General features: G+C 40.6%; 1 protein-coding gene across 12 annotated transcripts in view; it reads left to right on the top strand.

Moving 5' to 3' along the window:
* L3MBTL4 (L3MBTL histone methyl-lysine binding protein 4) overlaps positions 1 to 16,359 on the top strand; it is a 433,696-nt gene that overhangs the window by 84,549 nt on the left and 332,788 nt on the right. For 10 of the 12 annotated variants that reach the window (XR_005212158.1, XM_037805559.1, XM_037805558.1 and 7 more), the window contains exons 2-3: positions 4,372 to 4,451; positions 4,788 to 4,890. Coding sequence is in view for 10 of the 12 variants with exons in the window: in XM_037805559.1 (XP_037661487.1) it covers positions 4,819 to 4,890 (72 nt within the window). In the remaining 2 variants the exon portion in view is untranslated. Of the gene's footprint in view, positions 1 to 155; positions 254 to 514; positions 551 to 4,371; positions 4,452 to 4,787; positions 4,891 to 16,359 lie in introns of those variants that run through there. The other 2 variants (XM_037805557.1, XM_037805560.1) reach the window with 2 other exon arrangements.

Raw genomic sequence — 16,359 nt, 5'->3', positions numbered from 1 at the left:
CCACCCCTGGGCGTCAGGTCCCACGTAGCGGGGAGGGCAGTGATTTCACCTGCCGAAGTGGCTTAGATGGAGAGAGAGGGCCACATCTGAGCAACAAAGAGGTACTCAGGGAGAGACTCTTAGGCACAATTATAAGCAGGTTTAGCCTCTCCATTGCAGGAATGAGCTTCATAAGGGCAAGCCCCAAGATAGAGGACTCAGCATACTAAGTCGTCAGTCCTAAATGTTTGTGAGAACATCGGCAACAATCCAGGTGAGGAAGTCTAATACTTCCACATTTTCCCCCAGCTTCTCAGGGGGGCCCTGCATATATAATTTTATTCTCTGTCCAAATTACTTTGGGATGTGTCGCTATTTAACTCTAACCTATACAAACCTACCGTATCTCACTTCCTATTCAAAGTTTCATGTATCTGTGGGAAACACCATTGATTTTTGCATGTTAATCTTGTACCCTGCCACTTTGCTGAACTCGTTTTTTTAGCTCAAGTAGTTTTGTTGTCGTTTTTTTCAGGATTTTCTAAACACTGGATCATGTCATCTGCAAACAGTGAGTTTTACTTTTTCCTTTCCAATTTGGATGCTTTTTATTTCTTTTTCTTGCCTAACTGCTCTTGCTAGAACTTCAGGCAAAATGTTGAATAGTAATGGTGTCAGTGGGCATCCTTGTCTTGTTCCTGATCCCTTGCTATTAAATACGATATTAACTGTGGGTTTTTCATATATCCCCTTTATCACGTTGAGGAAGTTTCTTTCGATTCCTACTTTTTGAAGGGTTTTTATTATGAAAGGATGTTGAATTTTGTCAAACGTCTTTACTGCATCAGTCAAGATTGTCTTTTTTTAGCATTATATTTCTTTGTGTATTTTTGAATTTTAGTTTGCAAGCACACTTTGAGTGGGAGAATTGTTTTCTTTTGTTTACTGACTCAAAGTGAGAAAATGCCCTATTTTCCCTATTTTATTTTTTTGTGGTTGCCTTCTCCTGTTCCTTGAAGCACATTCCTGGCCAGGAGTTTGTATTTGCTTTTCCTGCCTTTTTAGACTCATAGCTAGAACCCATAGCTCTGTGCATTTGAGGCAGAAGTTTTCTTTGGCCCTCATTCATGTTTGGTGCAACCCCTTACCCTTTGCTTCAAGTAGTAAATCTGGCTCCAGTACCCTACCTTGCATGGACCATTTCTAGTTCTCACTACCTCCTGGGAGCTGGGTGCTTGACTTGTTTTGCCTCTTTCTTCATCTGGAACCCAAAAGTCTCAAGGCTTTAACCTTACTTCCCACTTTATGAGTCTCTGTTGGTTTGAGAGGGAGGCTTATATAGTATTTATGTTTTAATGGCTTTGTTCTCTGTTTAAAGCAGAGGGAATGTCTCAAAGCAAGGATGTACAGTGCCAGCTTAGCTGGAAGTTCTCAACAATGAATTTTCAGAAGTATAGCCAAGTCTCAGATTTGGAGACCTCCGTTCGGAAAGTTCAGAACAAGCCTATAAGAGATTTTGCCTTATAAGAGTGGGGTGTTTATGTGTATTAACCACTACATACCCTTGGATGGAGTGCAACATGTTAAAATGTTCTAGAAAGATTTCACACAGGTGGGCCTTAAAATAGGCATATCAGACTTACTAGTGTGCCAGTGTTCCCTGTCCCCACACTGGCACCCGTCTTTCTGATACTGCTGCTTCTGCTGGTGCATGTATGTATGTGTGTGTGCGTGCATGTGTGTGTGTGTGTGTGTGTGTGTGTGTGTGTGAGAGAGAGAGAGAGAGAGAGAGAGAGAGGGGGGTGGAAGGAGAGAAGGGAAGGGATTATGTTTCTGATGTATCTGATTTTATTACAGCTGCACTGGAGAAAGTAATTTTTTGAAAAAAACTGTTGTGCATGATGTCCTGGAAGGGAAAGCAAACTGATTAAGTGGCTTAATTTGAAAAATCAGTACATTATTTCCAAATTTTTTCCAGAAATACACATCATTTACATAAATTTATCTGTCTTGTTTCAAAAATATAAAATGATATTTAGAAGCTCCTCTAGTTAAGATAACTTGAAATACCCTTGTCTGTTATAATTAGTACTTGCACGATGTTAGAGCCAAAATGCACTGGGGCGCCTCCTCTCTCTCACTGTTCACCTTTACTTCCCCTAGATAATATGTTTCTTTAATGTGTTCTACAATTTGACATTTTTCTTCTTTGACTCTGAAAACTTTTCATTTCTTCAAAACCTGGCAAGGAGGCCTGTGGCTGATGCCACATTGGTGAGACCCCACGGGCAGGCCATGAAGAGGCCCTGTGTCACGGATGATTGGAAGATGCTGTGCCAAGCGTATTAGTTACATTGATGTCAAAAGAAGGGTTCTGTGAAATGACATTTGAAGGGATTATACGAGGCCTGTTTCTATATCCATTTATCTATCTGTCATCTTTCTCTTATCTGTTGTATTTGATGCTGTTCTTGCCTGGCAGCAAATATTATCAGGCTATTGGACCACCTTTTATATTTTGCTTTATTTAAATCTAAAGGGAATATAATTGTTACTAAACTGTATTTGACAATTTCTCCATGGTGTACGAAAGTATCATTTTTTCCTGATACGTAATAATGTTAAGTCCAGGTTTTGTTGTTGTTTGAAACAAGCTGAGATTATTGAGATAACTTCCAGAGGTTAGTAAAACAGATCACTTTGATGGTGGGAAGAGGAACCTCAGTAGCCAGATAATTTCAGTTTGCCAAGCCATGGGCTTGTATTATTAATCGTGAAAGGCATGCCAGCCTAAGGAGTGCCTACGTCTGTGCAATAATACTTTGCTAAAGGCATCAAGTCTAAACTGCTCATTTGCATAAATGTTCAGAGTATTGCTGGGAGCTCAACATAATGAATTGTATTTACATCCACCAAATTATTATAGTGTTATTGAATTTGGTAGGTAATCGCCTGTCTTAAGGACATAAATATCATCCAACTGGAAATAAACAGATATGAAGAAGTGTTAAATATCATCTTAGTAGAAACAAACAGAGATAAAGAAGTGGTTTTGTTGTTGTTAAAGAAAAAGGGAAAGGAGTTGTTTAACTTGAGAACTGTGTTCATGCTAAGCATACAGCTTTCTATAAAGATTTGTGATGTGTGGATCAAGAACTAATATCCATTGGACTTAAGGCTTTGAGGCTCCTCTGTCATTCATAGAGGCATGTTTGTGCAGTTGAGGTGAACAAACACACATCGAGGGTCTCTGTGAGCCAGGACTATATTATAGACAATGGGCAGTAAGGACTGGTCCTTCACAGTCCTTGTCATCAGAATGCAGACAGCCCCATAGTGGGAGACATGGCTGTGAGTAGAAGAATATAGTGTAACATGTTAAGTGCTGTGGCAAAGACATGCACAGGTGTCACAGGAGGGAAGGTAAGACCACTGGTCCACTGGGAGCGTGAGGTAGGCAAGGAAGGCTGTTCTGAAGGATGTGAAGTCTCTTTAAGTTGGGCCATAAAGGATGAATAAGAATTAGATGGGTGGAAAAAGGAGGGGCAGGTAGTAGGGAAGGTGTTCAGTGGTCCAGGGACCAACAAAAGTATGAGGTTGAGAAGCAGCAGGCATGTTGTGTCCAAAGAGCTGTAAGATGTTTGGTTTGACTGGAGCTTGACATTGGAGGTGGTCAGAGTTCATTGGAGTAGAGGGCAAACATGAAACCAAGCAATGTTTAGTAGATTAGAAATCAGCAAAACCTGGGGGCAGTGTGTGGGGTGTGATGAGAAAGATGAAATGATGCAAACTCCTAGGTCTCTGGCTCAGGCGAAGTCTGGGCCACCATTAGCCCCAAAGATGTCTTTGTTTGTATTAGAAAAAGATACATCTTTTTCTGGGCAGATGCAACCTGGTGGCAGAGCCTAGGGTGATATCAGCCTCCACCTGTCTCTGGGCTTGGTACTCTTGTCATGCACAATCTGGAAACTGTGAGGGTTGCCTCTCGGCACATGGGTTTGCCATTGATGGAAGCAGGAAGAGAGTAGAGCTAGAAGGCTATATGTGTTTGTGTGTGTTGTGTGAAAGTATTAAGTTTGTAGATTTGGTGAGCATTGCTCAGGTGGAAATATCAAGCGAGGAAGAAGTTGGATATATGACATGATTGGATAGATGATTCTAAAGCACTGGGTATGATTTAGGTCAGTTAATTTTTTTTTTATTTTTTTAGTGCAAGTCAGTTGTAGCTAAAATTGTTCAAAGTGAAGGCCTCTTGGATTTTGGCCCCAGTGGTACTCATATGGTCATGGTTGCTTCTCCACAAAGGTTATCTGCTCTTTCAAAGAACTATCTAAAAATGTCTGTTTGTTAACATACTGATAAATGGTGAGTTCCTTCTTTTCTTTGTTCCAGATTGCTGTGATATGCCTTGTATGACAAAGACCCCTCACAGAGAATACCTCTGCCTTGACACATGTGGATAGTCACAGCATGTGAGTGTTGGGGGACTGTGCTAGGTCCTAGTTGGTTGGGTTGGTGAAGGAAAGAAACAAAAATTTTGTGACACATGACCAATAGCAAGCTTATATGTATTTTTTTCATGATACAAATTTTAGATGAGGTAGAAAACCCAACTCCTTTCCCCATTATTTATTATAATATTAGGGGCTATAAAATCAACAGATAAATTATGTCAGCTTGTTTATCAGATTGTTTGCAACAACCAATAGTAAGAATTCTAATTGAAAGCATGCTTTTTTTGTTTGGTTTGATTTTGTAGCTCTGAGGGGGTGAAAAAGCCCAATGTTTTATTTGGCTCTATTTTGCAGGAAAACACTGTAAAGGAGTGCTGAAGTGGCAATGAAACAGCCCAACAGAAAGAGGAAGCTCAGCATGGATTCCAGAGACCATGTGAATCAGGGTGAATACTTGGTAAGATGTCTGTGCCTGGACTCCTTCTCATGGTGTGTGCTCCCTGCTGAAATATGCAGTGTAATTGTACAACTCATAGAACCGTAACGGCTGTGTTTTCAATGACTTAAAACTATTTGCTTCTGGTTGAGCTTTAATAATAGTGGCATAGAATATAAGTGTTATTAAGGTCTGCTACATTTTAAAAGGTAATTTGAAAGGAGACCATTTGCCTTAGTTTCCTGCCTGCTAAAAGAAATAGCATCAAGTGGGTTGGCTTAACAACAGGAATTTATTGGCCCACAGTTTTGAGGCTGGAATTCCAAAATTCTTGAAGACTGTGGCATTCTGGGGCTGGCTGCTGGTGATCCTTGGGTCTTTGACCTTTCCTTCACATGGCGATGCATATGGCAGCATCTTTTCCTTTCTCTCTTGGTTCCATGACTTCCAGCTTCTGGGTTTACTGTGGCTTTTCCTTTCCACATCCAGTTTCCTTTCTTATAAGGACTTTAGCCATATTGGATCAAGGCCCACCCTCCTTCAGTTTGGGCACACCTCAACTAATAACATCTTCAGACGTCTTGTTTACAAATGGGTTCACACCCACAGGACCAGGGGTTGGGACCTGAGCTTGCCTTTTGTGGGAGACATGATTCATTCCCCAACACCTTTACACAGAAAGATGGAGGTAATTGATCATCGACAGGGAAGAGAACTTGTGGCCTGCAGGAGTAGGGCTTTCCCTGCCTCCCACTTCTGCACCATGAGTCTCCATGGCCCACCGTGGTGGTTGGAGCCTTGGTTGAGGAAGAGGATGATGTAGGCTCCTGCCACAGTCAGCTCTGGTGTCCTCTCAGAAGGGTGAGAGTCCATGGAAACCACTGTCCTCTTGTAGGGACGAATAAATAGGGAGATAACATGTAGTGGTTGATGATGTAACGTGGATTGTGTCTGTAGAGTCCTGTGCTGTTTCCTAATGGTGACTTTTTATATTCCTGTTGATTTAAAGGTGGGCAGAGGTGACTGGGAAACATCAGTGTGACTGTTTTTGGGGTGGTGGACCATTATTGCCTTCTCTTTAGTGGCTGAGTTATGGGATCTCATCATTTATCGGGATGTGGGTTTTGGTATCTTCCTGTGGCTTTCGGTTATGCATTTACTTGTTACACTTGGTGGAGTGACACAACGTAATACATTCTTTGGCCTGATGTCAGATTAGATGTGGTATGATGAACTCCTGGCATTAATCAAGACTTCTCAAGTGATGGTCTGGCCTAAGGTTGGTTTTGGGATGTTAAATATAACTGTTACCCTAGGACGAGCCTCACTGGGACATGAGGTGGTTGACATGGGGCCAGGACTCAGTTCCATGGGTCCAGATTAGTTTCATCTCTTGGATAAGTTCCAGGAGAGTTGCGAGATCTAAGTATACCCCAGAGAAAAACTTGCTTTTTAGAGGGTTGTTTGGACCCGACTTGGCAGGCCTGCCCCTGATTTGGTTATGTAAGGATGTCATTCTTCTTAGCGGTTTGGTTTGCTGTCTCTGTGTCTCTAAGAAGACAGGTAAGAGGAAATTCATTATTTGGGGTGTTCAGGGTTATTCTTGGGTGGTGGTTTTTCAAGTGTGGGCCCCAGATCAGTGGCATCAGCATCACCTGGGGATTTGTTAGAGATGTAAATTCTCCTGCTCCCTGCCCTATACTACTGAACCAGAAACTCTGGGGGTGGGGCCCAGTGAGCTGTATTTTAAGAATCTCTCCAGGTGATTCTGTTGTCCACTCAAGTTTGGGAACCTTTGTCCCAGGGAAATAACTAGAGGCAACTCACTAATGCAGCCATAGTAAATCAATATTGGCTGCTGTATTTTTCTTAATTTTTTTTTTAGTTTAATATTTGAGATGACATCCTTGCCTTCCAAGCATATTTTCTACCTTTTATCAATATCATTTCCCTTTAAGCTGCTAAAATTGTCACTGCCTCTCTCAGTACTTCAGTGCTCTTGTTCTTCATCACCATCATTTACCGTCGCATCTCTTCTGCATTAGCCCAGATCCCAGTTTTCTCTTAAAGCCCAACTCAGTTTTTAACTTATTCCTGGTGTTTTCCCCCCATATTTATACCCCATATGGGGCTTCTCCTTATTTTGAACTCCAGAAGTACTCAACACTTAGGAAGGTTTTGTTTTGCAGGGCTGGAGTTCTAAAAAATATTTGTTGAATAATGTTCTTGGTGTTTAGTGGCATCTTTTGCAAACAGATTTCTTTGACCAATACTAAGGAAATGATATTTCAAACGGCAGCACTACTAATTTAAGATTTGAGGTTCTTGGAATATCTCCAGGGGAATAACTCCTTGTTTATAGGATATCCAGGTAGGGTGATTGAAAAAATGTGCATTTAGGATGAATTCCAAATTGCACTGTCACTTTGGGGCCCGTTGCCAGTTACAATGTCTGTTTTCATTACTTGAATTTTAACAGTTTAATACAGTGAATAGGTTCACATCTGTGGCTACAGTCACTGTGGAGAGAAAGTCGTCCAGTTGTGTTTGAATTTTGCTAGATTGCTTGAAATATTGATAACTTCCTTTATTTTGTGTTACCATTCTGATTTTATAGGTGACATTTTCAATCAGCCAGGTAAAATACGAACAGTTGGGTGCTTTCTAAACATCTGCTTTGAGATAGATGAAAAAACCTTCAAGTAATTTCATATCTTGGATATCTACTAATATTTAGATGCTAATATTAGTATGTCAGTGAATGTCTTCCTATGGGACTAATACTTTTATATAATAAATGGTGTAGACTTTTTAAAATTTTTATTTATATTTCTCAAAATATAGGCACATGGTTAAAAATTAGAATAGATAGGTATTAAAATAAGAAGTAAATTCTTCACCATACCCCCTCTCACCCCCAAATCTTTTCCTACATGTATGACCGCTGTATACAGTTTCCTGTGTATCTATACAGAAAATACAAGCAAAAAGAAAGTAAAAAGCCCTGAGTTCTTTATATATGCACACATGCATACACATGCATGCACATGCACACGCATGCATACATGCACACAAGTGCACACACATACACGCACACACACATTTGCACACACATATGCCCACATACTTGCACACACGCATACACACACACTTACATATATACATATGTACATACATGTATCCCGATGGGCACACGCTCTACTTGTACTTCCATACCTTGCTTTTTTTGCACTTGTGTATTTTGGAGATGCAGCTCTTATTCTTTTCAATGTGTATAGCATTCCATTCTGTGAATGGACCATAATTTATTTGGATGGGGCTCTACTGTTAACATTTAGACTGTTTTTATTTTTTGTGGTTACATGCCATGTTGCAGCCAGTGTTTTTATTCATACATCTTGGTATACTTTTGCAGTTCATTCATATGGTAAAAATCTTATCCCTGGAACTATTGTACTAAAAGTTGTATGCATTTAAAATTTTGGTAAACCTTTCATATCATCCCCCAAGGGGTCACCCCACTTTTTACTCCTCCTGGCAACATCTGTGAGAGAGCAGCTTTTCCTCAGGCTTCTTTGCCATGTCTGGCATCTTTGTTTACTACATTCTGCCTGCTGATGGACTTTGGTTTGTGGTGCTGCCTCCATGCTGCTGCAGATTTAAAGAGAGATGTTGACTCCATTTTTAGACTCCTTGGCATACTATGCCTTTTCACAACATCCAGCACAAAGACAAGTGCCATTTTGGATGCCATTCAGTACCTTTTCCCACCAACCATCTTTACAATTGACTGACAAACTGTAGGCACATGGTAATTAGGGAAATAGGCATTTTTTTAAGGTGATCTGACAGATGTTTGGGGTATATGAAGGTGTTCTGAGCACAAAACCTCTAAACCATATGTAGGCTGTAAAATTTGAAATTTCCTACTCATAAACGGACATTTCACAAATGAAAAAGAAAATTTTATTTGACTAAATGTGGTCAAGAAGAAAAGATTTGGTCTCTAATTGTGTATAAAAATATCTGATACTGAATAAATGTTAGCTCCTATTCTCCCTCTTCTTCTGTACCTCTTAAAATCAGTAAATCTAGATCTAATTGGTGAATTATAAACTTTGGGAGATAGAAATATGAGACATTATTCATTTACTGAAGGATATTTGGGTCTTGCCGAAATAAAGAGAGCTCATGGAATAATGGGACACAACTAAGTACTGTGTGCATTAGTGCTCCAAGGTACATTTAGCCTTCATCAGGGTACAAGGGCTGGAGAAGGGGAAGGAACTGGGGGCTTGAGCCTGACCTTGAAGGAAGAAGAGTATTTGATGTGTTCATATTTAATGCTTTATTATTCTGTAGTAACTAAATGTTTTTAAAATCCAATCTGGTAAAGTGTATTTTGGCAGAATACAACTTAACTTACCTGTTAACATCTGGATGCTCTAAGCAGCTAACCTTGAGGAATAAGGAAGTTCAGGGTTGAATCAGGGTTAATCTGGGCTGAGCAAAGGAATGGGATGGGAAGTGAATATGGCATGAAGATTGGCAGGGTTTTTTCTTCTTTTAATGCAATTTTATTGAGGTTTATTCACATACCATACAATCATCCAAAATGTATGATTAGTTGTTCACAGTGTCATCATATAATTCTGCATTCATCACAATTTTTGAACATTTTTATTACTCCAAAAAATAAAAATAAAAGTAAAAGTAAAAAAGAACACCCAAAACATCCCATCTCCCCTCTCCCCCATTATTCATTTAATTTTTGTTCCCATTTTTCTACTCATCTGTCCATACCCTGGGTAAAGGGAGTATGAGCCACAAGGTTTTCAAAATCACATGTTCACATCGTATAAGTTATATAGTTATATGATTGTCTTTGAGAATCAAGGATACTGGATTACAGTTCAACAGTTTCAGGTATTTCCTTCATTTTCCTTGCATAGGCTCTTCCTCTCTCACTCTAACTTTTGCATCAGCCCTTGGGGACTACCCTCTTCCCCTTACCTAAGTCAATACCCACTCATGCCACAGTTACCTTTTGTATTGCATGACTTTCTGGCTTAAAGTATTAGACTCTCCCTGGCTTGTGGGGTAGAGCTTAAACTCCTAAGTATAGGCCACTGGGTGGTATTCTATTAGCTAATCTAATTCCCTAAAAACTGAAAAAGAATATCTATAAGATATAAGAATAACATCCGGAGTGACCTCTCACCCCCAAATTTGAAATCTCTTAGCCACTGAAACTTTATTTTTTTTTAATTTTTCTTCACCCTATAGGTCAGGAAGGCTTTCTCAGTTCCATGATGCTGGGTCCAAGCTCATCCCTGGGAGTCATGTCCCACATTGCCAGGGAGATTTATAGCCCTTGGAGTCATGTCCACATAGAGGGGAGGGCGGTGAGTTCACCTGCCGAGTGGGCTTAGAGAGAGAGGCTACGTCTGAGCAATGAAAGAATTTCTCTTGGGGTGACTTTTTTTTTTTTAATTTTTATTTTGAAATAAATTCAAACTTACAGTAACAGTTGCAAAAATAATACAAACCCCATACACAGAACTCCAGCATACCCCAGCCCCCTCCACTGATAACCCGAACTACCAACTTTAATGTTTTGTCACCTTACCATTTCTTTCTTTCCCTCCCTCCCTCCCTCCCTGTCTATCATCCATCATCTATTTCTCTGTCTTCTGAACATATGAGAGCAAGTTGCACACATTCTTGGGGTGACTTTTTTTTTGAGGGGGGTTATTTTAAATCTTCATTTTATTGAGATATATTCACATACCACGCAGTCATACGAAACAAATCGTACATTCGATTATTCACAGTACCATTACATAGTTGTACATTCATCACCTAAACCAATCCCTGACACCTTCATTAGCACACACACAAAAACAACGAGAATAATGATTAAAGTGAAAAAAGATAAATTAAAGTAAAAAAGATCACTGAGTGCCTTTGTCTGTTTGTTTGTTTCTTTCCTTCCCCTATTTTTCTACTCATCCATCCATAAACTAGACAAAGGGGAGTGTGGTCCTTACGGCTTTCCCAATCCCGTTGTCACCCCTCATAAGCTACATTTTTATACAATTGTCTTCGAGATTCATGGGTTCTGGGTTGTAGTTTGATAGTTTCAGGTATCTACCACCAGCTATCTTGCGGTGACTTTTAAGGCACAATTATAAGAAGGCTTAGCCTCTCCTTTGCAGTAACAAGCTTTATAAGGGCAAGCCCCAAGATCAAGGGTTCAGCCTACTAAACTGGTAATCCCCAATGCTTATGAGAATATCAGGAATTCCCCAGGTGGGGAAGTTTAATGTTTCCACATTTTTCCCCAGTCCCTTAAATGGGGCTTTGCAAATACTTGTTATTCTCTGCCCAAATTACTCTAGATATATCAGGGCTTCACGCTAGCCTGTACAAACCATCCAGATCTCATTCCCTATTCAAGGTTTCATGAAATTATGGTGTTTGAATAAACTGATGATGCAAGTTAGATTATATAGTTTGCTACAGAAAATATAGATTTTGCACCAAATAAACATCTCTTCTCTTGGTCTCGCACAGAAGTTGAAGCTTTAAAACACTGTCAACATCATCCTTTACCTTTTATACTGCTTTACCTTAGTTCTTAAACAAGTCCATTTTTTTCATATCTCTAAATGAAGATGATGTCTTTTTCAGCTTCTTTAATATTTGCTGTATGGGGTAATGCTGACATTCACAGCTGCCCAACTCTGGTTCTGTTTCAAGTGTCACACAGATACCTGAAGTTCCAGGAACCGACCAGGTTATACACAAAGAGCTCACCATCTCAGAATTTAGAATGAACAGTTACAACTCATGAATAGATGTGACTGCTCTAAGAGCTTACAATCTAGGAACCTTTTCTATAAGCCTTTCCCTGATAACCTGTGCTCTCAGATTCAGTTCTCAGAGTTTGCACATTATAGTTAGTCCATATTAGAGAGCCGTTGTAATGTTTGTCTTTTTGTTTTTGGCTTACTTCACTCAATATACTATCCTCAAGGTCCATTCACCTAGTTGCGTCTCTCACAACTTCATTCTATCTTGCCTCTGCTCACCATTTCATTTATCAGTCGATGTAGCCTTAGACCACTGCCATCCATTGAAAATCTTGAATATATGCTGCCATAAACACCAGTGTGTGAATGTGCATTCATGTCCTTGCTCTCAGTTCTTCCAAGTATATACCCAATAACGGGGTTGCAGGACCATGTGGCAACCCCATAGTTAGTTTCCTGTGGAACCACCACACTGCCCTCCGGATGGGCTGCACTATTCTACTTCCCCACTAACAGAGATTGGGTACATCCCTCTTTCCACATTTTCTCCAGCACTTGTAGCCCTCTTTTTCAGGGTTTTAGTGACATGTTTGACTGAAGCAGATGTTGCTCTTGGCAATGCTATAAGATGAGATTGGACTGAGAGTCAGAAGATTGGATTTTAGTCCTAGACTCTGCCACCAGCTAGCTCTGTCACTCTTAACCAGGCTGGTGCTTGGTTCCCTTGTCCATAGAGCCTGAGTCTTAATTGGAAGATCTTTAGGGGTCTGTCCTTGTCAGTGCACCTAAGATTTGGTGAGAAATGAGATTGTAAAATGGCATGTGTAGTCTGGTAGCCGAACTCAGAGGTTCTGGTGGCAAAGCAGAGGGAACGGTACTCTCTGTGTGGTGTCCACTGGGCTCGATGTAAAGACAACGATGTAAACTCTGGCACAGGGTGATGAAATATTTTTGTAATATCCTTAAATAGATATTGAGAAAGTGGTTAGGGTAGAATTATTTTAATTTTTGATTTTTTAGCAGTACTTGATTCTTTATCATTTTACCGCCCCACCCAAGATTGATGTCCATCTGCAGAAGCCAGAAGAATTCATTGTATATGGAGCAGCTGTAGAAAGGAGATACCTCGAAGGATATTTTAGATAGCTTTCCCTTTATTTTTTGTATGTCTTAGCAAATACTATAGGGAAATTTCATTCAAAGACTGAAGCTCTGTTATCAAGTATTTGAACAAAATTAGAGCACTTCCTTCTCTTGGTGTCCAAATTCCAGTAGAACAACAGAAAAAAATTCCCACAAACCCCTGTATTTTCATCTGAAAGGTTAATTCCGTTTATCTTTAGTTTATCTCCCACATAGATTGATCATAGCAACAAATAATTTGAAATAGCAGGTAAAATTCAAATAGTAGTTGTTACTGGAGTTATCAAAGAGGATTTATTTTACTGTTTTCTATTGGAAATGCTGTTGAGGAAACCAGTATGTATTGCTCTTGGGGGCTCAGATATCAAATTTTTATGGAAGAATTCATGGCACTCAGAATTCCTTTAGGGCTCAAGGGACTTCTGCTTGACTGGGAGGGCATGGAAGGGGACATCGTCTGACGGGTCCAAGGTGACACTTTGAAATTGCCAGACCAAATCAGTAGTTGAAAATCCTCTGTATTTTTCCCTCTATTGAGGTTCATCCACAGGGAAATGTAGACACTGACTGATTACAAAACGTCACTGTGCCCTGTAGTAAGAATATGGGAGGCGTCCGTCCATCTGGTGCCAGTGTGAAGGGACAGGACTTGAGCCTGTCGGTTGTTCACCCATCTCATAATGCTCTCTTCAAAAATGATGGATTTTTAATTGGTGAATAGAAATGTACCATAGCAAAGACTTATTTTAAAAATATTCCTTAAGCCGTTATCTCCCCCTTTTTCAGAGAACTATTATTTTTTTCCTAAAGCTTTATTTTCATTTTTTTAGAACTAAAATTTGAAACCTGAGAAATCACAGTAATGATTTTATTTTTCTCAATTCCTGTTGATTTCCTTAAGTGTTCTATCTGGGAGGATAAGGTAAAGTGCTCATTTTTCCTTTTGTTTTTAAAATTCATTCTCTATTCATTAAGAGCAGTGTGGATTTATTACCTTTATGAAATAATTAATTGGCCCAGACAGAATTAAAGACTATAAAGCTGGCAGAAACTTTGGGGAACATTTAGTCCTTTATTTTACAAATGAGAAAAATCAGGTCGAGAGAATATAAGTCATTTTCTTAAAGTTAAATAGCTCTTCATGGGTGGAGCTGGGATTTGACCTTAGGTCATCCAACTCCAAATTCAACATTTTCCCTTCTATATCATACAGTATTAAATCTTTTCTCCGTTTATAAAATTGTTCCAAAAATGAGGTCAGTATAGCATAAATGTAAATTTATTCTGAAATACAAAATCATGATCTGTGTGTACATGTGTGTGTCTTCATATATATATATGTATGTGTATATATATATAGCCTTTATCCATCTGAAGAACATATGGAGAGAGGGAGCATGGTAATTTAACTTTGAAGTGAGAGGTAACGTTACTTGTGTGAGAACTATTTTTTTCTATCTAGGCAGAATTTCAATAGCAAATGAAGGAGTGTGAAATAGATATCCCAATCCACTAGCTGAGTGACAGGCAGCATAGCATACATTTCTATTATTTTTTAAGGATACTGTGATTTTAAAAATGCTGCAGTAACTGTTGAGCTCACGTAATGAGCTCTTGAATCCTGTTTTTGGTTACCCTTTCAGATTTTGCAGTAGAACCTTTATGAGAAGAGGCTTGCCTTGTTTTGAATTATGTGAATTTCTCGTGGATCTGAGTTAGTAAAGAGGAATGGAACTGGGGTGTAGAGCTGTCATTGACAGTTAAACTCAGGAGTTCATCATTCACCTGCAGGAGAGTAGGAGTAGACTTGATTGCACTGCTGCCATCCCCACTCCCTGGCGCTGGTAAAGGCTGTCCCTGTCACCTATGGTGTGGCCAGCAGACCAGCAGACCAGGGCCGTGGTTTCCATGGGAGCTCGGAAATCCGTAATCTCAGGCCCTGCCCCAGACCTACTGAATCAAAATATGCATTTTAACAAGATTCCCAGGTAATTGCGTGCACTTAACTGTTTGGGAAGCACCAGGTTACAGTGCATTTTGTCAGTATACTACCTATTAAGTGCATAAAGGTATTTGTGATCACTTTGGATGTGAAATCTGCTGGGCAGAAAAATACTGTTCTTGAACCTTGTATTCATGCCTTTGTTCAGCAAATATTGTTTGAGCTAAATGAGGTGCTAGGCTCTGTTTTCAGGAATGAAAGCCCATTAAGACCCCACCTCCCTTCAGTAAGCTCCCTGTAGGTGAAGGGACCAGTAGAACAGATGGTGCTAATGCTGCGTGATAAGCCCATAATAGATTTGCCTCGGATATTGTTGGCCTTCCGAAGGTAACTCAGGTCAGCATGCTGGAGGGGGAGGAGAAAGAGAAAGCTTCCTGTGTTGACTTCTACAGGATAGAAAGGAGAGTATTCATTTTCTATTGCCACATAACAAATTCCCATAAAATTAGAGGCATGAAACACCCATTTACTGTTGAATCACACTTGACATAGACCAGAAGTCTGGGGACGGACCACTGGTTTCTCTGCTTAGGGCTCAAAGCTGCAATCACAGTGTTGGCTAGGCTCAGGTCCTTTCAGGAACTTGGCATGCCCTTCCAGGCTCACGTGGTGGTTGGCAGAACCCAGCTCCCCACACTTGCAAGACAGAGGTTCTTCTGTCTTGCTCGCTGTCAGGCAGGGGCTGTCTTTTCTCCTAGGGGCTGCCCGCAGTTCCTTCCATATGTTTCCTCAGGGCCCTCTTGCAGGCCCATTTCAATACAGCTAGTCCTTCCTCAAGGCCAGCAGGAGAATCTCTCCATTCAGCTAAGGTGAGTCTTACATGATACAATGCAAGCAAGAGAGTAGCCATCCTACCACCTTTGCTGTATTCTGTTGTCAAGAAGCAGGTTCTAGGTTCCACCCGCACTCACCGGTGGGGGGGGCATTATTCAAGAGTGTGCCTCCTTGGGGGTGATTGTAGGATTCCTCCTACCCCAAGAGGTGAGCTGATGGAGGTGGGAGTAGCAGGACACAGAGACAGAGGGGACAGCATGAATGAGTGTGGACCCAGGAAGCTGCATGGCATGTTCAGGGAACACTTGAACAGGGATTAAGAAGAGGTTTCCAGGATAAAGTGATGAATTCACTTTTGGATATACTGAGTTTTAGGAGCTTATAGGACATCCAGCAGTAGGACTTGGTTCTTCACATTTAAAATTTGGTGGAGGGAGGTGTAGATTCACTAGCCATCCTGTTTCTGAAGCTGAGCATGGCCTTGATCATGGGGTAGGTCACACAAGTGGTGAGGAAGATGGGATCTCCAGGAAGAGGGCAGGGAACCCACAGGTGTCCAGGGCAGCAGCGGACCAGCAGAGTATGCAGCATCAGAATGGGGGGTAGGAAGGAGATGGGAGCAGCAGAGGAAGCCCAGGCCTTGGCTTGTCAGTCTACAGATGGTAAATACCTGTCCAACGAAAGGTAGTCGGTGCACAGGAAGTGGACGGCATATTTCATTTGCACCCATAAAATCCAGCACAGTTCCCAGCATAT

The sequence above is a fragment of the Choloepus didactylus genome, chromosome 16 (genome assembly GCF_015220235.1).
Source record: "Choloepus didactylus isolate mChoDid1 chromosome 16, mChoDid1.pri, whole genome shotgun sequence".
In the NCBI taxonomy this organism is placed as follows: domain Eukaryota; kingdom Metazoa; phylum Chordata; class Mammalia; order Pilosa; family Megalonychidae; genus Choloepus; species Choloepus didactylus.
This window is presented reverse-complemented; position numbering and strand designations above follow the sequence as displayed.